The sequence below is a fragment of the Engystomops pustulosus genome, chromosome 2, assembly GCF_040894005.1.
Source record: "Engystomops pustulosus chromosome 2, aEngPut4.maternal, whole genome shotgun sequence".
Classification (NCBI taxonomy): domain Eukaryota; kingdom Metazoa; phylum Chordata; class Amphibia; order Anura; family Leptodactylidae; genus Engystomops; species Engystomops pustulosus.
Genome location: NC_092412.1, coordinates 238,767,811 through 238,792,183, shown reverse-complemented (window position 1 = coordinate 238,792,183; position 24,373 = coordinate 238,767,811). Strand labels below are relative to the sequence as shown.

Here is a 24,373-nt window from a genome sequence, read left to right as displayed (position 1 = left end):
CCACTGCGCAACATCCCGGAATCAAGCACGCCTCCCCGTCCAGACATTCGGGATTCCAGGATCCAGGTCCACCATCTCTACATCGGCTTTGAAGAATTTCTCATCGATTTCCATGGGCGTCGGATTCACAGCGCTCCAGTTCTTCCTGTGAACATGCAGCACTGTCTTCATCTGCGGTCGCTGCAGAACTGTCTTTATCCGTCGAGGCATCTTGAGAGCAAGACTGAGCAAGAGCAAGAGCAAGACTAAGACTAAGACTGAACTCCGGGTCGTGGTGTGAGCAGTAGTTACAGGATCCCTTCATTATTACATCACAATATTCTGGATAATGAGGTGTAACCTGACACAGCCATGACATCACAATGTAGGCTGATGACAGCACAGAGATGGACAGATTGTGACATCACGGAACGTTCCACCTGATGCCCCATCAGGCCTCATTCATGTTCTAGCCTCTGCCGTGTACAGATCAATACATATAGAAAGATATAGACAGACTATAATGTTGCTTACAGAATAAAGGGGGTGTTTTTGTTAGGTGGATGTGCTTTTTTTTTGTTTTTTTATCCACCATTTTCATGCGCATTAGTACTTGGAATCCTGTTTTATGCCTTATTTACCTTTCAATTTTGCCCGCTTCTAATGTTGGCAACTTTTTGATTATTCTTTTTTTTTTGCCCAATTCAATAGCAAAAAAGAACCCCCAGTCCCCACCGGGTGCAGGAAACAGATTGGTTTGGGTTGTGCAAAAATGTGCGCTCATAAAAAAAAAAAAAAATTGTGACAAAAAAACTATTGCAAAAAGTAAGATTCATCTAAATGGAGCAGAAAACCTGGAGCACTATTCCCACCTAAAGATAAATGACCCTCAAAGACCCAAGTGAGTACATGTCTGAGGATTGCCTCTTGTAACTGGAGGTTCTGTCATGTAGATGTATTAATAGATGCCCCATCACAAGACACATTATACAATGCTGTTTGTCTCCCTGTGTTAGAGACCCACATCCATTCTCTGTGCAGTAGATTATAATCCCCATTACACTAGTTATAAGAGGGGGCGGGGGTCTCTTGTTTCTGACCAGATTTAGGTAAAACAAACGAAGCCATGAAAATATAGAAAAACTGTGTTCTGTATAGATAGATGGATAGAGCCAGGAGATGATAGGTTGCCTAGCAACCATGTCATAAAGACGTCATGCATTGTAATTAGTGTTCTAGAACATCAGAAAAATGTTCTAAAACATGTATTTCATAAAACTACAGAAAAAAGGTTAATTTTGTGTCCACTATATATACACAGTGCTTATGGATATCCATCACTAAATAAGTGGTAGGTTTACTTTAACCCTGTCCCTGCCAGGTGTCGCTGGAAATTTTGTGGATTTATGAGCAATTTCAACAATTTTGATGTGTACAAATAGACGAAAATTACAGATCCATGGCATTAAGGAGTTTATTAACATAGGAACCTTCATTGGGGAGGGGGAGGGGGGGTGCTGTTTGCTAGAGGAGGAGCTATGCCAGGAATATGTGACGGATTTCCCCACCCCCTTCTACACCACTTGGGTGGGGTGAGGGCATCCCAGAATGTGGAGCCGGTCTGTGGGGGGCAGGGACACAGCGTCTGCACACTTCTATAGCTTGTACCAAGCGCAGGAGCAATATATCATGAGAGCAGAGATTTTAAACAGATCGGGTGCAGACGAAGAGCCAACATCAATCGCCGACTCATGGGGACACATTTATTAGGGCTTGTGCAACAATATGTTAGAAATAGCACCCATTTCCCCTCTTATGCCACCTCCACACCAAATGGGCCTGAACCTGCACACTGCCCATGAGGCTGGACATGGCCAAGAGGAGCAATGATGACACAATTAGCGCCAAGCGTGTGATAAATGTGCCCCAATTCCTGCCTTTTTATGACTGTATGAGGGGATTTATTTCAGTTGGATGAAGGTCTTTTTGGTTTAGTGACTCATTAGGCGCACTGGGTTATCTGCAAAATTTTTGTGAGTTTTTCCAGCAGATAAATGAGCTCCTATATCTGTGGTTGTGAAAGAGGAGGGGGGCGATTCACCAAATATTGTGATTATTACCCCCTCAATACCACCTCCACATCATGTGGGTGTAAGGGGCATAAAGGGGGGAGTGGGCAGCAGCAGAGTGGGCCGGTGTGGGGCAGGAACAAGCCTGCACCCATTAAAAAGGGAGCTTTCCCCACCTCACCGATGAATGCACCGTTATGTAGGGTTTCAAAAATTCGGGACCATTTTGAATTTTCTTTCTAGCCCCCACAGTTTCTAAGATATCAGTCTTGGTATCTGACCATTGTAATTCTCTCTACTGTCTTGGAGGAGAAGCTGGAGGAAGGAGGTGTTTGCCTCCGTGTCAGAGAAGATTAGCCCACTCCCCCTGCTCTGCCCCAATACCTCCTCTCTGACAGTAGTGAGGATTATAATGTTCAGATACTGGGACTGATATTTCCATAACCCTGTGATGTAAAAAGAAAATGAAGCAGCTGAAACATTGTATGATGATCTCCACATGTGTGAGGTAGTGAAAGGTTCTCTTTTAGGCCTGAACGCTTGCTGGCAATAGAGCAATTCCTCGAAATGTACACCAGCGTTGCCAGCCACCAGATACACCCAGAGGCGGGAGCATTATGCGCCAGCAGATGGAGGGTCTTTGAGTCGGAGTACTCCAATAAATATGAAATCTGACATCTGTAAGAAGACTCTGTGGAATTACCTCCAATGGCAAGAAAAAAAAACAATACATTTTGCAATTTGAAGACGTTATGGCTGGTGAACTGCTGGGAGATAAGTTATGTTAACAAGCGTGCCCTATAGATGTGCCATAACTATGACGTATAGATCCTAACAACATGTAGGAGCTAGTTGTGGCATAACTGGTTCTAGGGTTCTTAATTATAGAGCGCAGCGGCCCGACTCGCATAATTCATTGACATAAACATGTAAGTGAGCGCACGTTGCAGCCTGTCAAATCTCTGCTTATGGCAGAAGTCAATGATACGGCCTATACTAGAACAAGAGCGGGATGTACTGCAAGGCTGACACATTATCTCCTACACAGAGGTTCCCAAGCCTTGTAGCTGTAAACATCCTGGATAAGGACCAATCAAGAGGGGTATTTATAGTCTAATTAGGGACATAAGTAGCGGGACGAAATTACTTCTAAACAGATAGCAAGGCCAAGAGATAATAAAGAAACTCAAAGGGTCTTAAGTTGCCACCAACTTAAAAATATCCTACTTTTATATATATGTTGGGTGCCTCTGAGTTAGAGTAGAGAGCCAAAATAGTATATGGAGGCGAAACAGATGGCACGGGTTGCTCAGGAAGGGTGGGGGGCTAGAGATAAAGTTAAACTGTGCTGAAATCAGTGGAGTAAAGAATTAAGAGTAGATAAGAATAGATCTCCCCTTTGAAGGGAACCCGTCATCAGCGACTGACCTATTAAAACCACTACCAGTATATTGTCAAGTACCCTGACACCTTCTAGTTTTTGTTTCTTTCACGGACTTTTGTGGAGGCATCATCCAGAAAATCCACTCTGGAGTGAGCTGTAACTTGAGTGTATAAAGTCAGGGAGGTGGAGAATTTAACACTAAAGTCCAGGTGGAGAGCTCTGAAAACCTCCTCCTCTGTGACTGACATCATGCATCGGAGCTCAGCAGATCTGCTTAGTGAGGTCTCTGGATGCAGGATCATAAATTACAGTAAAAGGGGGCTTTCTGAAGGAAAAATAGCTTGACCTTAATGTCAAAATCTCCATACAACAAATTTACATCTCACTTCAAAGTTAATTTTTGGCATGATGTCACCACACTGGGTCATGAAAGAAACTCGATCTGGAAGGTGTTCCCACTGCTTAATAACATACTGGAAGTGGTTTATTAGGCGAATTTCTGCGTAAATAGAAGAAACTAGGAACTGACTTCATTGGGCTCCATTGTTGTCTGTTACCATGGAGAGGCTATTGGAAGATTGAAAAAAAACTGTAGGAAATTTGTAATTAAGACAATAAGCAAAGACGTTTATTTCAGCTTTCGAGATGCAAGTTTTATCGGGTGTGGCCTAAGTTAGACACCACTGCTGCGCAGAGAAAGGCCTTATCACGCGGTAATAGGAGCCACCTACTTGTGTCTGCCTGGCTGCCCACGCTGATGTATCGGTCATTGTTGGGGATGGCGGTCTGATAGTAGCTTGCTTCTTCCGGCTGAGGGAGCTTGGCATTGTTTGCAGTAAGAAATGCAACAGCTAACTCCAGATTTCCATTGCTATCCTGGAAAATAATAGGGCACCATATTAACAGAATGAAATGAAAAGGCACATAAAACCTTGTACGGTACATGAGCAGGACTCCCACATAGATCCTTTTTTAGATGTACTTTATGTCTATATCGCATAGACAGTGATTCAGGTTCATCTGCTTAAAAACAAACACAAACCTCAGACCATCGTAATATGAAAATATGAAACACTACACAAGCAGCTCTCCTCTATCTTAAAGGGGTGTTCCCACAAATTCAAGTTAGTTCGGACCCCTTGTTTCCGTGATTTGTGGGGGTCTCATCAATGAGACCACCACCGATCAGCAATTTAGGCCCTACCAGTGGATAGGGCCTAACTTGACTTGATGGGAAAAGCCCTTTAAGTTCCCTTTCAGGTCACACAAAAAACTTGCTGCCAGGTTAAAGGGGTTATATATTACAATAAAAACCACATAAAATCTGCAGGACTGTTAAAATTAACTGTTAATTAGCAAAAGGTTTCATTACCACTGCTCCTGCTCCCTGCTGCTCTGCACTTTCTGGGCGTCTCCCAATGCAACAGGAAGCACTAGGTCACTCGGCCAATCACGCCACTACTTAAAGGGGTTCTTCCGAGACTAATAAAACATGGCTGCCTTCTTCCAAAAATGGCGACACACCCAACCATGGTCTGTGCAGGTATTGCAGCTCAGCTGGATAGAAATAAATGGAGTTTCGCTTAGGTGTGGCGATGTTTAAGGAAGTAAACAGTCATGTTTTTCAACCTCGGGGGAACCCATTTAACCTAGTATTTCTTTGTAGGGTCCGGAGACATCCAGGAAGTTGAGTGAAGGTGAAATGTTTTATCATATTTGCCCCCTTTTGAGTTCCCCAATGTATAACCACTGGAATACTGCCCTTCTCCCGTGCACACCCTACTGACCAATCCCACTTCCCGCTTCTCACTCTCCCGATCACTGCTCGAAGTAGTATCCTGTGTCAGCCACTGGATAGTCAAACGGAGTCTTCTACCCTGGCTTCAAGGGCGCGAGGAATGGGGAGCAGTAGCAATATAGTAGTAGGGGAGCAAGGATCACAAAGTTAAACTTTTAGTGGCCCCCCTGTAGAGCCCCGTAAAGGGAACCTGTCATCAGACATTGACCTTATAGACCACTACCAGTTTGTTATGTAGGGGCTGAGCACCTTCTAGATCAGGTTTCTTTCATGGCTCATTGTGGTGGTATCATCCAGAAAATCAACTTTGAAGTGAGATGTACATTGGTTGTATAAAGTCAAGGAGGCGGAGAGTTTAAAACTGTCAAGTTCTCTCAGTCTCTGAATACCTCTTCCCCTGTGATTGACATCATCCATCAGACTTCAGCAGATCTGGATAGTGATGTCTTTGGGTGCAGGACCATCAAATACAGTGAAGGCAGCATTCTGAGTTCGAGAGAAAATGACTTTAGTGTTAAACTCTCCACCTCCTTGACTTTATACAACCAATTTATAGCTCACTTTAAAGTAGATTTTCTGGATGATGCCACCGCACTGAGCCATGAAAGAAACATCATCTAGAAGCTTCTAAGCTGCTTGACAACATACTGGTAGTGGTCTATAAGGTCAATGTCTGATGACAGGTTTCCTTTAACATATAATTTTATGGTACTAGAATAGCTACAACTAGGAATTTTTAAAAAAATGACCCTAGCATTATAGCCTTTATCAGACTATCCTCTTCTCACTACTTCAATTCCAAGTTAAACCTGAAATTGTTATTTTTCCACGTTTTCCTGCCCAAAATAATCCCTGCTGCCGGCGTCCTGATCTCTGTGGTGTATCACGCTATCTGCCCATTGCCCTCCTAGCAGTAAAAACAGCAAAAAGCATTCAACTTAAAAACAAGCCGACATCTCTCACATTATGTAGCGGAAATAATAGTCTCTGCTTTCCACATTCCGCACATTCTGCCCATTATCAATGCTGAACGCCATCCACACAACAATATTCAATGTTAACCAATGCTTGTTTAAGGCGATGTTCACATCAGACACTAGTTAGTTTTCACAGATAGTGATCCTATACTCGGGACAGAAGCTGGACATAGGTTTACTGCGTCCTGCAACATGACGGAAGCCCTATAGACTCAATTATAGTCCCCAACATTTAAAACATTTGATACCTTCATATTAGGTACCAGGCAACAGTATGTCCAGAACCTAAAGAGCTGCGTTTTGGGTGCAATCTCCGATTCCTCGGCAGGAACATTAAGGAAAAAAAATCTACCATCATTTTACTGATGGTAGATGTGTCCTAATAAAAAGTTGAGGAACGATGTTTCTCAGAGCTTCTTTAATTATAAGTTTATATGGAAATAGAGAGTTATAAAAGTTTTGCTACTTACCCTGTGGCGCTCAGGCCGCGTCACCGGAGCGCCTCAGGGAGCCTCGGTGTTTTAATTTATGCACTCCCCCCATAGCCATAGTGGTTCCTCCCGCCCATAGGCCACAACATGGTCCTAGCATTTGGCTGACTGGTAACAAAAAGGGGCGAGTGCTCCTCACCCCTCCCCTCTCCACAGGGAGCCGAGCAGCTGGGCTGTACATACGGTAAACGAGAGCACGGTTTGTCCTTTCTTCGGAGATGACACAGTACAGTGACACGTGGTCACTATGTATTTCTATGGCTTATACTAGATACCCTTCATGCGTAAAAAAAAAAAATCCAACCCGACAACCGCAGTTTAAAAAAAACAAAAAAAAAAACACATTTATTTGAGTATTTGTCGGCCATAATGGTGATTGCAGCCACCAGTTTTCTAAATGCGCAGGATCATCAATGGTAATCCTGCTCTGTCCACACCTCCAGCCATCCCAGGATATGTGCTTGGAAATAGAATGGAGCACGGCACGTCCTAGGCTTCCTTGGAGTGCAAGAGGAGGGCACGAGTCCTGTCTGCTGAACTCTGTGCAGGGGTTATGGCCTGGGTGCCTGCAGAAAGGGCACCAAGAACCACCTCAAGGAACTCGTGCCATAGGTTGTCCACCAAGAGTATACAATATAGATTACATAATATTTAGAAAATATTTTTTAAAAATGCTCAGAGCGCCCCCCCCCTTCCTTTATGTGAATACAGCAGCATTGCTACTATTTCCCTTGAAGCGTTCGTACCATTCCGGAAGACCCAAAGAGCTAAAGATGGTGGTGGTCGGGTATACACAGCACATGGTGTAATGTATAATGCAACAAAGCAAAGCAATCTGCCCCCTGCAGCGCCTCTAAAGGCAAAACAAGTCATTACAAAGCGCCCATTGAAATAATTCAGATGCCTGGAGGACCATGCTTGAGATTTTTTCTGTAACCACTTTACATTTTGCCAAATAGAAAAGATTCCTGAACCAAAGCTAGAGTCCAATTTTTTTTCTACAGTCAATTACCTTAAAAGGTTACAACATACAACAAGCCTCTTAAAAGGGAATGTATTGACATGTTTCTTTTTGCCTCATTAAATCTTGCTTGTCCCAAAATATTATCACCATTGAGCAGTCCACCTCAACAATAGCAAATTTGTAACGTCGCCTGATTTACAAGAATAAACCACTCAGAATTTAAAGAGAACCTGTCACCAGGAATGTGATTTTTAACTGCTGACAGGTTCCCATAGCCTATGCTATGCTGATTTTAAAAACGGTTTTGCAAGCAGTTTGAATCATTTCAGTACTTTATGGAAGTTTAATTCACATTACCCTGCCCGCAGCATGTGGTGATTCCATGGGGAAAGGCAGCTGCAGCCCATGTGCCTGTGTCTCCTCATGCGTTCTTCCTCTACTTCACACAATCCCACTCCTGCCTGCTCAATGAACACAACCTAAATTGAGGAGGGGTGAAGGAGTTGGATGAGTGTTGAGGAGAGGAGACAGACTGCTGGCAGGAAGCCAGGTAATGTGAATTAAACTTCTGTAAAATACTGAAATGATTGAGAATGCTAACAAAGGCAATTTTAAAATCAGCATAGCATAGGCTATGGGAACCTGTCACCAGCTGAAAATCACATTCCTGGGGACAGGTTCCCTTTAAGTAAAGGCTAAGCCTCCGACGACCGATTTACATGGATTCGTAGGAGATGCAGATAGAAATCTGACATGTATCATACTGTCCCTCCACACCCTGCATTGTTCACCACATATCTAATACAAGGTATTACTGCCAAGTCGTAGGAACGGCCGCGGCCTCCTCCCTGCACTCTGCAGCCGCGTTATACAACTATTACTACAGTTCCATCAGACTTCCAGGAACTCCATCAGCCGTACATCACACAAGCAGATCAATAGCACAATCTATACAGCAAATACAATGTATAGAAGGATTAGAAGGAGGAAACTTTAAAGGGACTGTCCAAGCTTTAACCGTATCATCAACTATTCATTTAAGAAGGGCAACATGTTATAGTGTCGGATCATAGGGTTGCTGTTCTGCGGGAAACAGAACAGAAATAAGAAGTCATCTAGGACTCATAGATCTGCTTTTACTGAATATGGGGGTATATGTTGTGTTGGAGGTATATAGTTTGGAGTTTAAAATCCTTAAAATCAGCTGTTTTCACTCCAATGCAGTCGCTGCTTCGAGCCATCCAGGTGAGTAGTTGTCTAGGTCCCCAGGAGGGGCTCTCCAATCTGGATCATGGAGAGGGTCCTCCGTGGGAACAGGGGCTGTCGTCTGCCCCCTCTACATTTAGTGAAGATGATGTCAGTAGACCTCTCTGTACTGCACACTGGGGACCAAAGGAGTCTCGAGCCACCAGACAAGACAACCTTTACCACTGTGAATCTGCAGAATACTGTCATCCACACAGTTAAAGGGGTTGTACCAACCATTAAAGTTATCCTTATCCACAGGATAGGCAATACGAAGCTAAACCGTGAAGGTCCAACTGCTGGGAAGCCCACTTAACAGTAGAACCCCGGACGCCAGTATTCAGGACAATGTCGTTTCAGTCCTCACCTATTGGTGGATGGGCAGTAATGAGCCCTGCCACACCATTCAATGGTAACACATCCTTGTACTGTCGAGAACGGGTTTTGTGATTGCTGGGAGTCCTGTTCTTGTGATCGGCAGAGGTCCCTGCAAATGGACCCCTACCAAACAGCTTATTATTCTGTATATGGGAGATAACCTAAAGGTAGTCTACCATCAGACTCAAGCAGGGATAAACTTATTGGGGCACTGACTCGTAGATCCAGGCACCGTGACTGTGGTAATCTTCTCATGTGTGTTATCTATGGTCTCCTTCCTTCTAAAATCAACTTTTAAGATTATGCTGATGAACCTGGCTGAGCTTTACTGACTGTTACACTGTGCAGTAGAAAGTCTCAACCCTCCTTCTCCCTGCTGTAATCTCAGGGCAGCAGAGAGTTTTAGCACACAGTGGGAGGGGGTAGTGGTACTGCTGTAGCACAGGGGGCCTCTGATAGAGCCCTCCAGCTCTCTAGCAGAACATTAAAAGTCGAAGTGCCTGGATGTATGAGTGCTTCTGGTTTATTACGCTTAATTTTAATGATTGATTTCCTTTAAGTAGTTGGTACAACACATTTAAGATATAAAAGGTTTTTTTTTCTTAAAGGGTTTGCCCACAAAAGAAACTTCTCAAATTTTATTCCCCTGGTCTTATTTACACAATAAAAATCATTTTTAACCCCTTACTTTACAATGTCAGTGTAAGATGATGGTCAGTGTAAGATTCCAGAGTGTGGATGGGCACTATCTATGCAGACACTTTCTTATTCCTCTGTGCTATGAGATGCTGTGTGCTGAGAATGTGCTTAGATTATCAGGATACAGGTTTGTATACACTATCTTTTAGCGTCTGTACATTCTACTAGTATCTGACACATAGAAAGAGATGAGACAGAAGAGATGAGAAAGGGTTTTCTGCAGTGTTTCCTGAGTTAATCGCCTGAATCCAGATGTTAAAGTTGCAACTTTTTTAAAAAGTCGCTCATTTTGGCTGCCCCTGACCAGGTGTAGAAATAAGCTTAGAACTGATTGCGAACTTTTGGAAACTTTTTGCAACTTTTGTTTTAAAAGGTCATAAATCCACTAAAGACCAAAATGCCACTTGTATCAATAAGGAAAGACGACAAAGATACATCCCACTAGCAGAAAAGCCAACAAAAGCCCCAAAAAACAGATCTCTGATCCCTCACCTAATCAATTAGACACAGAGTCAGCACTGCTATGTCACCCCCTCCCCTTGGATACAGAGCTTATCTTGTTCGTAGAGCTTCTGATATCACCTCTCCACCCAGTCTGTAGTGTGCGCTCTGCCTCCAACCCCGCCCCCTTCTCCTGCAAAACAAGAGAAACTAAAGGAATCTGCCGACCATAGTCGACATAGAACATTTACGGTCGGATCCTGGGACAGCCAAATTGTAAACACCAGTACGGATAGAGACATGTTGGAATTATATCTGTAAAATGTTGTAGTTTTGTTAATAAAGTTGAATTAGAGAATGTGTTTAATTTTTTAATGTTGTTCATTTTACATACATTCTACTCATGTCACAAAAGTTTTGTGCAAGAAATCTAGAACATTTTTCCAGTAATTTCAATTTATTGGCTGGAACCCTTAAATTTGGGGAATGCGGATACTCACTTTGAGCGCCTGCTGTAGTACTTGTAGATCATTAATTCCGGTGATCTCCCTCAGCTGATTTATAAAGGTCTGCTGGTGCTGGAAGACAAAACAATACAGGAAGACATGTTAATAAATGATACCTAGAAATGGTTACAAAGAAGCAGCACAGCAGTCAGAAAGTGAGACCAGCGCCTGCTGTGCTGACATCTAGTGGTCGGTATGCTACCTGCAGTCATCATTTACTTTTTTAATCCCATGCAATTGCACATATTCTTAAATATTGTTAATTGCATGTTTCTTTAAAGGGATTTTCCATGAATTCTGGCTCACAGGACCCACTTTAACCTATTTGTGGCCGCCTCAAAAGGTACCGAGGAGTTAGAGTCATGGGACCTACTTCGGCCAGTCCAAGGCCTCCTTGGACCATGGCATGCTACTTGTGACCATGGACCATGGTGAAAGCAGGGCCCATTACCACCCGGCACAGCTGGCTGGGTGTAGGTACACCTAGCTTGGAATATGCACACTTTAGGTACACTTCTGGTTAGGGGTATGCACACTTTGGAGAATATTTAACAGAGGTGTCTAAGAGCAGGGCTGTTATAGTTGCTCATGGCCACAAATCAATTTTATAAACTGCTGTGGAAATGAAAGCTGGGCTCTGATTGGTCGTTATAGGAAATCAGAACAGTTCTGCTCTCAGTCTTCTGATAAAACACCCTTTTAGTTTTTTTTTGTTTTTTTGCCATCCCCACTAAAGACCCCAATGGGTTTCACATAATTCCTGGTAAACCCCTTTATAGGAGACCTGTCACCAGGTTTTACCCCACTAAAATTACCACCCTCCTCAGGTACGGTATGAAATGTCCTTTCTATATTTCCCTCTTAATGTACAATGTCACCCATTTACCTATGGTATAAAAAAAGAAAAAAACACTCCCCTGAAGTTTGGCAAATATGACTCTTTTCACATGAGATGAGTCAAGTTTAGTGGTTGCAGGGGTAGTGCCACTCAAGCAGCCACTGTCTACTGTTCTATAAGCATCTAGTAACCTTGCAAGCTGCAGATACAAAAAATAGGCAGTAACTGGACCTTTAACTGCCTAACTTCTTATCTTTAATATGACACAAACACATGGTTATAGGTGCTATAGAACAGAACACAGGGGGCTTCTAAAGTGACACTCTCCCTCCAACCAGCAACCTTGACCCATCTCATGTGAAGAATGTGTAACTTGCCTGACTTTGGAGGAGATTTTTTTTTTTAGGTAAATAAAGAGGGAATTCTATACATTTTATACCCTACAAGAGGAGGAGGAGTTTAGTAGGGTAAAGCCTGGTGACTGGTTCTCTGAGTTTTTTGACTCTATATTTACAAACTGTCAAAAAAAAGAACAAATCCTTGTCAGCACTATAAAATACAAAAATATCTATTACTGAAATACAATTAAAAGGTCCAAACGAAGGGGGAGCTTTATCAGAACGGTCTGAGAGCAGAACTGTTCTACTTGTCCATGACAACCAATCAGAGCTCAGCTTTCATTTCCCCAAAGCTGTTTATGAAATGAAAGCTGATCTCTGACTGGTTTCCATGGGCAACTAGAACACTTTTACCTCAGAAACTTCTGATAAATCTCCCTCATTGTGTTTGTATAAGTCTGATTTAAAATAAGAGACAGCAACATTACCATATTTTTCGGACAATAAGGTGCACCACATTTTAAGGCTCAATAAATGCCTGCTAAAATGTCTAGGATCATATAAGGCGCATTGTATCATAAGGCTCACGGGATTATAAGGATGAATGACCAGCAGGTGGCAGACCTGTGCACAGTACAAGGCAGCTGTTCTGTAAGTGCAGTTCATATATAAGGTGCACTGGACTATAAGGCCCACTTATAGTCCGATAAATATGGAGAGAAAAAAAATCACCCTAAATACAGCCAGTTGATATAAATAACGGGTGGGATTATAAAGACCGAGAACTAAATTGCTAGATGATCAATGGGGTCACAATCAATATGGTCCAAACTGCTACTGACAGGTGAGAACGTAATATTCTCTTTAAGGGAATGTCCATAAATGCTGCTGGGCAGGTTTCTGTGAAGCTCAGCAGGTCTTCCACTTGTCCTAACCTCTGCATTACAAAAAGTTAAAGTCACATGGAAAAAAAAAAAAAGAATAAACTCTTCATAATCTGACACACTGCTGCTTGAGTTTCTGCTTTTGGATAAAATTTGGGAACCTTTTGGTCCTTTATTATTTCACCAAGTGAAATCTCATGATAGAGGACCCCTCTAAACTGGAGCCACCAAGGTGTCAGCACCGCTATGGACCAACAGAAGGCGTTTCCAGGGCCTATACTGCGGCAATAAGTGAATAAGCATTCCCTTTAAATTCCTGACATATAATCAGCATCCCTTTAATATTAATGCCCTACCCGAAAACCAGCGGATATCTGCAGCCGTGACCAAAACAAAACACAGCGTATAATGCAGGAAGCAGACAGAGCCGTTCACTGCGGGAGCCAAAATATGCTTAACCCTTTGTGGCCACTACATGGATCAGAGCCAAAATACTCTTATCCCATTGTGGCCACTACACGGATCGGTGCCAAAATACTCTTATCCCATTGTGGCCACTACACGGATCGGTGTCCAAAATACTCTTAACCCTTTGTGGCTACTACATGGATCGGTGCCATGGCTCTGTACAGGTGCAGTCTATGCCCTAGATCTGATAGTGATAACATAGCCTAAGGAAGCCCCAAATAACAGGGTATGAATACAGATTCCTGGAGGTGTGTACAGCCGTCTATCCTGTGTTTGGTTCTGGCCCGATTCCATAGCTGATGGCGGTTACCTTCCTCGCCGGAGGATTTGTTGATTCTCAGTCTCATTGTTTTGGTAACGTGGACACTTACACAATGACGACATCTTTAAAACTTCCTTCCTGAAGCTGAATGAAGGATTTGGCCAATTTTATGGCTTTAGCTTTCGTTTCTTTTATTTGTTTGTTTTGCTTTACTGGTAGTATTCTAGCAGCACCTCTGCTTGCAGTCACTGACCGTAACCCTCTTGTTTATAGAAATCGGTTGAAAGGATTTAATCAATGTATCAGAGCCGTCCACTATAAAGCCAAGCACCTGTTTTCTTCTCCATTCATGCGTAAAGCTCCATTCACAATTCTTCTGGGTTACATTGACAGATAATAGTGACGGTTACTGAGCCGGTCAGATGCAAGATAAAAATACATTTCTGTCTTTCTACAGGCGCTAGTAATATTTCTATAAAAGTCCTACATATGATGTGAGAAAGGCCATGAAATAACTCAAAATCAGCTGATCTTTCAGGACGCGATCACACGTGGCGTTTGCAAAAGGAATGCAATAACGTTTTACCGTGCGTTTGACTGGCTTGAAAGAGTTTTTCTTATTGCTAAAAGTGGAAGCAACTGTGTTTATATTTTCACAGCTGCTTACACTTCCTGTAATTAGAAAAAAAGGCTTTCAAGATAGTCAAACACATGGAAATATGTAAAAACGCATTCGTATTTGCAAACGCCATGTGTGACCGTACCGTGAACCTTTTCACTTACACATAATTTTTGATTAGTAACAAGGAGTCATCTGATGTTTAAAAGGAATTGTCCACTTTCTGCAAATAATTGATATTGCTTGTATGATTAAAAGTTATACAATTTTTAATATAGATTCCTCACCCTTTTCTCGATCTCTGCTTACTCTCATTCAACAGGAAACTTCATAATGGATAAAATACGGCCCCTGGTCATGTGATGTCACCCAAGTGCACGGCTAGTTACATCCCGGGTCATGTGATGTCACACAGGTACACGACTCGTTACATCCCGGGTCATGTGATGTCACACAGGTGCACGGCTCGTTACATCCCGGGTCATGTGATGTCACACAGGTACACGACTCGTTACATCCCGGGTCATGTGATGTCACACAGGTGCACGGCTCGTTACATCCCGGGTCATGTGATGTCACACAGGTGCACGGCTCGTTGCATCCCAGGTCATGTGATGTCACACAGGTGCACAGCTCGCTACATCCCGGGTCATGTAAAGTCACACAGGTACACGACTCGTTACATCCTGGGTCATGTGATGTCACACAGGTGCACGGCTCGTTCCATCTTGGGTCATGTGATGTCACACAAGTGCACGGCTCGTTCCATCTTGGGTCATGTGATGTCACACAGGTGCACGGCTTGTTACATCTTGGGTCATGTGATGTCACACAGGTGCACAGCTTGTTACATCTTGGGTCATGTGATGTCACACAGGTGCACAGCTCGTTACATCCTGGGTCATGTAATGTCACACAGGTGCAGAGCTTGTTATATCACACAGGTCTTTTTACTATCTACAATATAACTTGCTGTGCACCTGTGTGACATCACATGACCATGTACCAGTTTATATCCAGAAATCTAGAAGTTAAACAATGAAGCTTCCTATACAATGACATCGAGCAGAGAGATAGGAAACTGAGGAATTGATACAGAAAGTATATGGGAAAATTCTATAACTTTTCTCTATGCAAACAATATCAAATTATTTGCTGAAAGTGGACAACCCCTTTATTCTTAGGCCACTTGCCCATGATCGAGTGCAGTCCGTGAAAGACACTCTGAGTGCTGAAGAGATCTTCCGAGCTGAACCTCTGATGACTGGAAGGAGCATCTGATAATATCGCGAGGTTATTCCAGTCATCGGAAGTTCCAGTCCGGAGATCCCTCACTGAGCGATTTTCACTGACTACACTCGATCATAAGGAAGTGGCCCCAGTGACATTCAAAAGTCAGAGGGGAGGGGGAATTGTGAAAATTCGACAAACACTTCTGGTATCTTCCTCTTGAGGTTGCTAGAGGCCATACAGAGAATAGACGGGACAACACCATCTGTGATTGGAGAGAAGCGATGACATGAAGAAAGGTTCCTGGATTCCCTTTTCCTGTCTGCAGTCACTTAATGAAGTTGCTGATGACTCATGTAGAATATTGCACTTAGCTGGTGACATGGTATTCAACACCAATTACCTCTCTTATGTGATCTGTGGTCAGTCCGACTACTGGGCCCAACACTGATCAGATCCAACGGCTGTCTCTAGGTGCTAGAAGCAGTAGAAGACTCCATGTATTGTATGTTGTTGGTGCTGGAAAGCTACACCTAAGCTCCAATGCATTTTAATAAGAGAGGTTGCAGTACCTCAGAGCTGCCACTTTACAATGGTAGGAGCCTTATGATCCACTTTCCCAAAGAACAGAGAAGTGTCAGTCCCACAACAAACATATTAAAGGACAGTCCTCACCAAAAGGAACTAACAGCAATCTAATTCACTAATTCCCCCCAGCAGTCCGGAGACTACAGTAACTGGGCAGGGACTGAGGAATGTTTGCTTCTTCTCGCCGCACCAGCGTCCGCTTCCAGATCTACACACCCACTAAAAACATCCTTAGTAAACAGAGGGTAATCCTGCCGCAGCTGTAGAGCGCCTCGACAGAGTCCCCCCGCAGCAGGTGTAGAGCGCCTCGACAGAGTCCCCCCGCCGCAGCTGTAGAGCGCCCAGACAGAGTCCCCCCGCCGCAGCTGTAGAGCGCCCAGACAGAGTCCCCCCGCCGCAGCTGTAGAGCGCCCAGACAGAGTCCCCCCGCCGCAGCTGTAGAGCGCCCAGACAGAGTCCCCCCGCCGCAGCTGTAGAGCGCCCAGACAGAGTCCCCCCGCCGCAGCTGTAGAGCGCCCAGACAGAGTCCCCCCGCCGCAGCTGTAGAGCGCCCAGACAGAGTCACCCCGCCGCAGCTGTAGAGCGCCCAGACAGAGTCACCCCGCCGCAGCTGTAGAGCGCCCAGACAGAGTCACCCCGCCGCAGCTGTAGAGCGCCCAGACAGAGTCACCCCGCCGCAGCTGTAGAGCGCCTCGACAGAGTCCCCCCCCGCAGCTGTAGAGCCCCTCGACAGAGTCCCCCCCCCCGCAGCTGTAGAGCGCCCAGACAGAGTCCCCCCGCCGCAGCTGTAGAGCCCCTCGACAGAGTCCCCCCGCCGCAGCTGTAGAGCCCCTCGACAGAGTCACACACTGCAGCAGAATGCAATAGTTTCCCATCCATAACTATTATATACAAACCCTAAAAGAACATGGTCCCCAAGATCACACGACTCGAAGTCTAAACAATTTAAAGGAAATCTACCATTTGCTTTTATGCATTGTGAACAAAACATACCTTTAGAATGCAGAAACATATCTTGTTTAATTCCTGAACCAAGTGGTTTTGCAAATATAAAATTAAGGACCTTGGGAAAGCTGGGTGCCGTGACCGCCGTACATAAACACATTACTTCCACATACACAGGAGCTGCCAGAACTGTCCAGACAGGACTAATCACCCTGAGCCGGATGATTCATACACAACAGCTGGGGAATGGTGCAGCGATTGATTACTTTGCCTGTCAGGCACAGCATAGCGATTAAGCATTCTCAGCTTATGCTGGGCAGGAAAAGGCTGGAGCTGTGCATGATTAGGGTGAGCAGAGCGGGGATCAGACCTCCGCTATCTAACATTTATCACCCATCTTTATGCTCATTGGAGACTTGTGCAACACCCTCGCCGATGCAATGGCGAAGGAGTGCTTGCGAATAAGCCCCACAGCATGTCATCACATCACACAGGGGACATTGCAGTGGTGAATCCTGCCTGGCAAGGCAGAAGTTAATCTGTGTATGATGTAAGAGTCTAGTATCCAATGATCTGTGTTACATCCTGTCTCTGTGAGCTGAGAGGTAATTGGAGGAGCAGCCACCACCTGACCAAGGGGAGATAATAAAACCCCTTTCCAAGAATATTCTAGAGAGCAGTTAGCTGAGCAGTAGCTCAGAAGCAGACTGGAGTCTCTCCAGTACAGACTCTTCGGAGTCTGTACAGCTAGCACACCAGACCAGAGCAGGAAGAGCCTAGCCCCTGCCTGAAGTGGAGATAGTAGCTAGGTAGTGAGGAAAGGGGTATCATCCTACCTTTAAAGGGAACCTACCACCACAAATCTACCTATAAAGGTAGATTGGGTGGTAGGTGGATCATTGGGACGTGAGGATAGCCCTTTTAAGGGCTAATCCTCACGTCCCTGCACTTTTTTGAGAACTTTAATTGGATATTTATTCAAATTTACTTATGTGGCTACCGGGGCGTGGAGTAGCCGCTTATGAGATTACACGAGGCGGCTACTCCACGCCCCGGTAGCCACTTTACCCCTCCTACTCACCCATCTTCGGCGCGCAGCTCCGCGTAGCTGCGCGCCCTCGTCCGGGGAGCCTGCCGTCTGCGCATGCGCAGAAGAGCAGGCCCGCGCCTGTTTCGGAGTTGTGACCGCGCAGGCGCGGGCCTGCTCTTCTGCGCATGCGCAGACGGCAGGCTCGCCGGACGAGGGCGCGCAGCTACGCGGAGCTGCGCGCCGAAGATGGGTGAGTAGGAGGGGTAAAGTGGCTACCGGGGCGTGGAGTAGCCGCCTCGTGTAATCTCATAAGCGGCTACTCCACGCCCCGGTAGCCATATAAGTAAATTTGAATAAATATCAAATTAAAGTTCTCAAAAAAGTGCAGGGACGTGAGGATTAGCCCTTAAAAGGGCTATCCTCACGTCCCAATGATCCACCTACCACCCAATCTACCTTTATAGGTAGATTTGTGGTGGTAGGTGCCCTTTAAGGGTGATACCTGAAGAGATCCAGGATCAAGCTGAAGCATCCTATTAGGAAGATACAACACACAGTGGAGTTCCTCTTTATGTTATGGTCTAGGACAGGAGACTCTCCGATTCTCCTGAAAAATCGCATTCAATGAACAATGTCCAAAAATTGACCATACAAAACGAATATTCTTTCACAAAATGTTGCTTTTACTTTGTAAATTCATAGCCATACAATATTTATCAGTATTTCTTCCATAATTATACATAGAAATCAGTACATTCTTGTTGGTATTTGCTTGCAAAACCTATAGATATCTTGAGGTCTAATGAGTCTATTCATATTGCAAAACTTCACCTTTCAATTTGCTTGCAAGACCTATAGATATCTTGGGGTCTAGTGAGTCAATTCACATTACAAAACTTCACCTTTCATTAGGTCCGGTATGCGGTACATGAATTATGCGGTAGTAGAAAAGACTCACATAAATACGATCCCTAGGGCAGAGACTCTACCTCACTTGCACGCCAAGCAGATAAACTCCATGTTGGTATGTGACGTTTCGAGGGACACGCCCTCTTCCGTGTCCGCGCCTGAAGATTTTACCTCAGAAACTGTGGCGCAGCAAGTAATTCCAGCCCGCCAAAACCTTCACTGGCGGGAAACCCAGACGACACACCAAGCTCCACCCACGCGCGAAGGGCGCGAACCCCGCCTTCTGTGGCGCAGGAAAAATTAGAGCCCGCCACAGCTCTTGGCGGGAAGGACTTGGACTCCTCCCTCTGGCGCGAAGCGGACTTCCTGCCCCGTCTCAACGAAACGCCAGAACTCATGCGGATCTTGGACAGTGAGGTCAGCACCATGTGGGGTCCTTCGCCATTCCCTTCCGTGGAGCGTCCCGAGTTCTTTGAAGTCTTGGAGACCATGGTGGTGGTCTCTGCGCAGCCGGTCCGGAGGCCCTTTGCTGGGCACCGGCTGCATCGAGGACTGACCCGAGCCTTCGTCACCAGGAGGTATGTCCAGACGGTGACGGAGTACCAATTACCACCCGGGCTGTTCCTCGTACCTCTCCCGGTTACCATGCCGGTACCGCGGGCCCACGTGGAGGCGCCACCTTAGGAGGCCCCGACTCCTGTTGAGCCAGCGCCTGGGCCTACTGCTGCCGTGCCACCTGCTCCGAGGCCTACTGTCCATGCTGTGACGGTTCCTGATCCTCCGGCTGCTCCTGCTCCTGTTCCGGCACCTGCCCGACCACCACGGAGAGCCGAGCCTGCACCGGAGCCACAAGCCCCAGCACCGGCACCTCCGCAGCCTCGAGGCCGAGGTGAGGCCGTCCGCCAGAGACTCCGAGACGCTGTCTCGGAGCAGCGACGCCGCGAGAAGGAGGCCGAACGCTACATGGCCGGCCTGCAGCTGGAGCCTGGGTGGAAAAGAACCGCACCACCGGCATGGTCCGGTTCTTCGATAAACAACGTGGCTATGGCTTCGCCACTCAAGACTACACCGGACGGGAGGTATTTATTCCCCGCCGGTCTGTCAAGAGGCCTGATCTGCCAGAGAGCCAGCACAACCTGAAACCAGGCGAATGCATTGAGTTCTCCCTGCAGGAGGGGCCCCGAGGACCCTGGGCGGCTGGTGTGATCCGGATCCCGGACTCCGATGAGGACCGCTATCCACCGTATGACGACTGGTATGAGGACGACGAGTGGCCGGAATCCCCGAACACCTCTTCTTCCTCGGCTGCGAGTCCCCGGGCGGTGACCCACGTGAATGCCCCATCCACGGTAATCGTGAGTATGGGTCCCATTGCCATCCATGGGCCGGGCATGATTCAGGGCACCACCCCCACCGATTCCCCTGCCGGGAGCATTGTCAGGTCCCGCGGCTCTTCTGTAGGAGAAGACACCCCGGCTAGCGAGTCTTGTCCGGAGGCTCCATCTAGGCCCACATCTCCCCTTGCCGGTTACCAGTGGGGTGATGACCCGGCCCCAGAAGAACCGGAACTGGAAGGAGCCGCGGCGCTGCCGCGGGTTCCTATTTATGTCTTGTTGGACCCCTCCGTGGTCCCTGGCTCAGTTGAGCCCCCGGCTGGAACAGCCGACACCCCGGGCGACAGCGCTCCTCCCCCTGAAGGTCAGGAGGATGTTGCTGCACCTGCAGTACCCGCTACTGCCACCGGGTGTCCCCAGCCGGCATCTACTCCCGCTGAGGATGCACAGGATTCCCTACTGACTTTGGATCCTGTCCCTGCTGAACACAGCAAAGGTGCATCTGACTAACCCCTGAAGGGCTGTAGCCCTCTCCAGGTACTTTGTCCATTGTAAATATTTATTTCTGTCCTTACCCCAAAGAGCCAGAAACTGTCCTGAGACTCTTACCCTTATTTATCTCAGTCAAGAGATTTTCCACTGTCATGTGCTATAATAGCACCTCTTCCTCTGCCACAGCAGAGATTCCTTCAAAGGACTCTGTCCCTCTACATATAGAGGAGACCCTTTGCTTTTTTATGGCACTTTTCCCCACATCAAGGGCTGTACCCAGAAGATGGACTTTGTCATTAAAGACCTTCTGTGAGACTTTTGGCCAATTCCAAGGAAAAGTTGCTATTGCTATTGACTATTATCTTGCACTTAATGCCTTCCTTTTAGGTATGGACATTATGCCTGCACTTTTATGCCTTTTCCTTTCCAGGTAAAGAGACATTCTATTCTGCTACCCTGAGTAGCCTACCTATGTAACGTTTGTAACGTTTAAGATGTGTACCCATTGAGCTCCTAAGTCAATGTGAGTTTACAAAATGTTTGCACACTGTCAATTATGTCAGTAGTTTGCACTAACCCTTTCATAGGCTTTATAGGTTGTAGTGTGGCTGTGTCGGACCGTCTATTTGTAAAACACTGACCGCTACCTTATCCCTCAAACCGAGGTTTGCAAGTGGGGGTAGTCCGTAAACTGCGGGTCTTTAGTGGACCGGGGGTGTTACAGAGATAGCACCTGGATGCCACTCATACAAGGGTAAGGATGTCAGTCAGGAGGTACTCGTGTCGCATATGCTAACGCAATGCAGATATACACACTATATAATTGTCGCCAGGGAAGAAGTGTTTACATAACAAATATACAGGCCTTGGTGCAAGGAGTGGATTACAGGACATGACACCACACCTTTCCTACTGTACAGTTCGGTTTAATGGCGTCAGCGACCAACTGTCAAGCACTTACATGTTTTTGTCTTAGTCCGACACCAACCCAGGTACCTGTCTCCAGGACCATGGGCGGTTTGTCCCTACACCTCACATAGCCTGCACTTCCCCGAAGTGCCCGTATCCACCTCTGCGCCCCCCAACCATCTGTAGTCGAGCCGAGGGCGGCTCTTTCAATTGCCCCGGGGGTATGCAACACCCTCGCCGATGCAATGGCGAAGGAGTGCTTGCGAATAAGCCCCACAGCATGTCATCACATCACACAGGGGACATTGCAGTGGTGAATCCTGCCTGGCAAGGCAGAAGTTAATCTGTGTATGATGTAAGAGTCTAGTATCCAATGATCTGTGTTACATCCTGTCTCTGTGAGCTGAGAGGTAATTGGAGGAGCAGCCACCACCTGACCAAGGGGAGATAATAAAACCCCTGTCCAAGAATATTCTAGAGAGCAGTTAGCTGAGCAGTAGCTCAGAAGCAGACTGGAGTCTCTCCAGTACAGACTCTTCGGAGTCTGTACAGCTAGCACACCAGACCAGAGCAGGAAGAGCCTAGCCCCTGCCTGAAGTGGAGCTAATAGCTAGGTAGTGAGGAAAGGGGTATCATCCTACCTTTAAGGGTGATACCTGAAGAGATCCAGGATCAAGCTGAAGCATCCTATTAGGACACAGCTATCTCCCAGCCTGCCCTCTGCATCCAGGCTGGTGATCTACATCCTGTGGCTCCCTCCAAATACCTCTCCAGTACTCCACCATCTTGTTAAAGGCACGTTGCTGATGTTCCTGTCGGTTCCAATAAAGAACTGTAAGTTGTTTCTGTTCAACCTCTGCCTCCGTCTGGTCCCTGTTACTACAGCTGCCCTCACCACAGGCACCCTGTCCACCACACAGAGACTCATACTCTAGAGACCAAAGGGTTGCCCCAGGGAGATCCGCTATAGCAGCCTCTCCCTCATCATTTCTTGCCAACACCACCCTGCTGGAGACCTGCCAGGCTGTAGGACAGCCCTCCAGTCCCCCATACCAAGCACCGTGACACTAGCGTGCCTAGGCCGCAACCGCCAGCCACTCAGGTACTGCGGGCCCCGGCTGACTCCAGGCCCCGAGAAAAAGGCTAGGCCCCGGTGGGGGATGTTGCACTTGGTCCCTATGACAAAGATGATAAGAAGTCAAGACAGGAAGTGTTGTCATGGGATCACAGTACAGTGGCCTCAGATGCCTCTAGAACAGAAAATTCTTTCTCATTTCCTTATATACAGTAAAGGGAGAGTCATTTATCCTATTAAATAAAATTGGACACAATCACACACAGGAAATACATAATACCGCCATAGAGCTACAGCCTTCATGTTTCCCCATTGAGCACAATATGCAACACACAGTGTCTTCATCAGCAATATAGTAATCATTATTTATATAGCGCCATCATATTCCATAGCGCTTTACAAATCATAGGGGACATACACAAATATAATACATTACAGAGTACAAACCGTCATATGGACATACTTATCACGGACATACAGCTACTACTAATATACAGTTACATCTGGGCGCAGCTTACACCAGAAACTTATCACATCAGAGAACACGAGGCGGAACATAAACCTCAAAGTAGTAGAAACAAAATAAAATGGGTGGATTTCTTGTCACAAAAACGACAAAAATGATAAACATCCGTTCAGCTCTGGTGACATCCTATCCATTTAAGAATTTAGTGGCCCAAAGGCCCTACTGAAACAGAATAAAGGTCACAATATATAGCGCCATAGGGATCTAAGAGAGGACACAATATATAGCGCCATAGGGATCTAAGAGAGGACACAATATATAGCGCCATAGGGATCTAAGAGAGGACACAATATATAGCGCCATAGGGATCTAAGAGAGGACACAATATATAGCGCCATAGGGATCTAAGAGAGGACACAATATATAGCGCCATAGGGATCTAAGAGAGGACACAATATATAGCGCCATAGGGATCTAAGAGAGGACACAATATATAGCGCCATAGGGATCTAAGAGAGGACACAATATATAGCGCCATAGGGATCTAAGAGAGGTGACAATATATAGCTCCATAGGGATCTAAGAGAGGTGACAATATATAGCGCCATAGGGATCTAAGAGAGGACACAATATATAGCGCCATAGGGATCTAAGAGAAGTGACAATATATAGCGCCATAGGGATCTAAGAGAGGACACAATATATAGCGCCATAGGGATCTAAGAGAGGACACAATATATAGCGCCATAGGGATCTAAGAGAAGTGACAATATATAGCGCCATAGGGATCTAAGAGAGGACACAATATATAGCGCCATAGGGATCTAAGAGAGGACACAATATATAGCGCCATAGGGATCTAAGAGAGGACACAATATATAGCGCCATAGGGATCTAAGAGAGGACACAATATATAGCGCCATAGGGATCTAAGAGAAGTGACAATATATAGCGCCATAGGGATCTAAGAGAGGACACAATATATAGCGCCATAGGGATCTAAGAGAGGACACAATATATAGCGCCATAGGGATCTAAGAGAGGTGACAATATAC

At 45.9% G+C, this 24,373-nt stretch overlaps 1 protein-coding gene across 2 annotated transcripts in view; it reads right to left on the bottom strand.

Annotated features, from left to right (window-relative positions):
* Positions 1-24,373, bottom strand: part of USP25 (ubiquitin specific peptidase 25) — a 79,507-nt gene that overhangs the window by 43,752 nt on the left and 11,382 nt on the right. For both annotated transcript variants that reach the window (XM_072138574.1, XM_072138575.1), the window contains exons 2-3: positions 10,926-11,003; positions 4,164-4,308 (exon numbers count right to left, since the gene is read on the bottom strand). In XM_072138574.1, the coding sequence (XP_071994675.1) occupies positions 4,164-4,308; positions 10,926-11,003 (223 nt within the window). The remainder of the gene's footprint in view (positions 1-4,163; positions 4,309-10,925; positions 11,004-24,373) is intronic.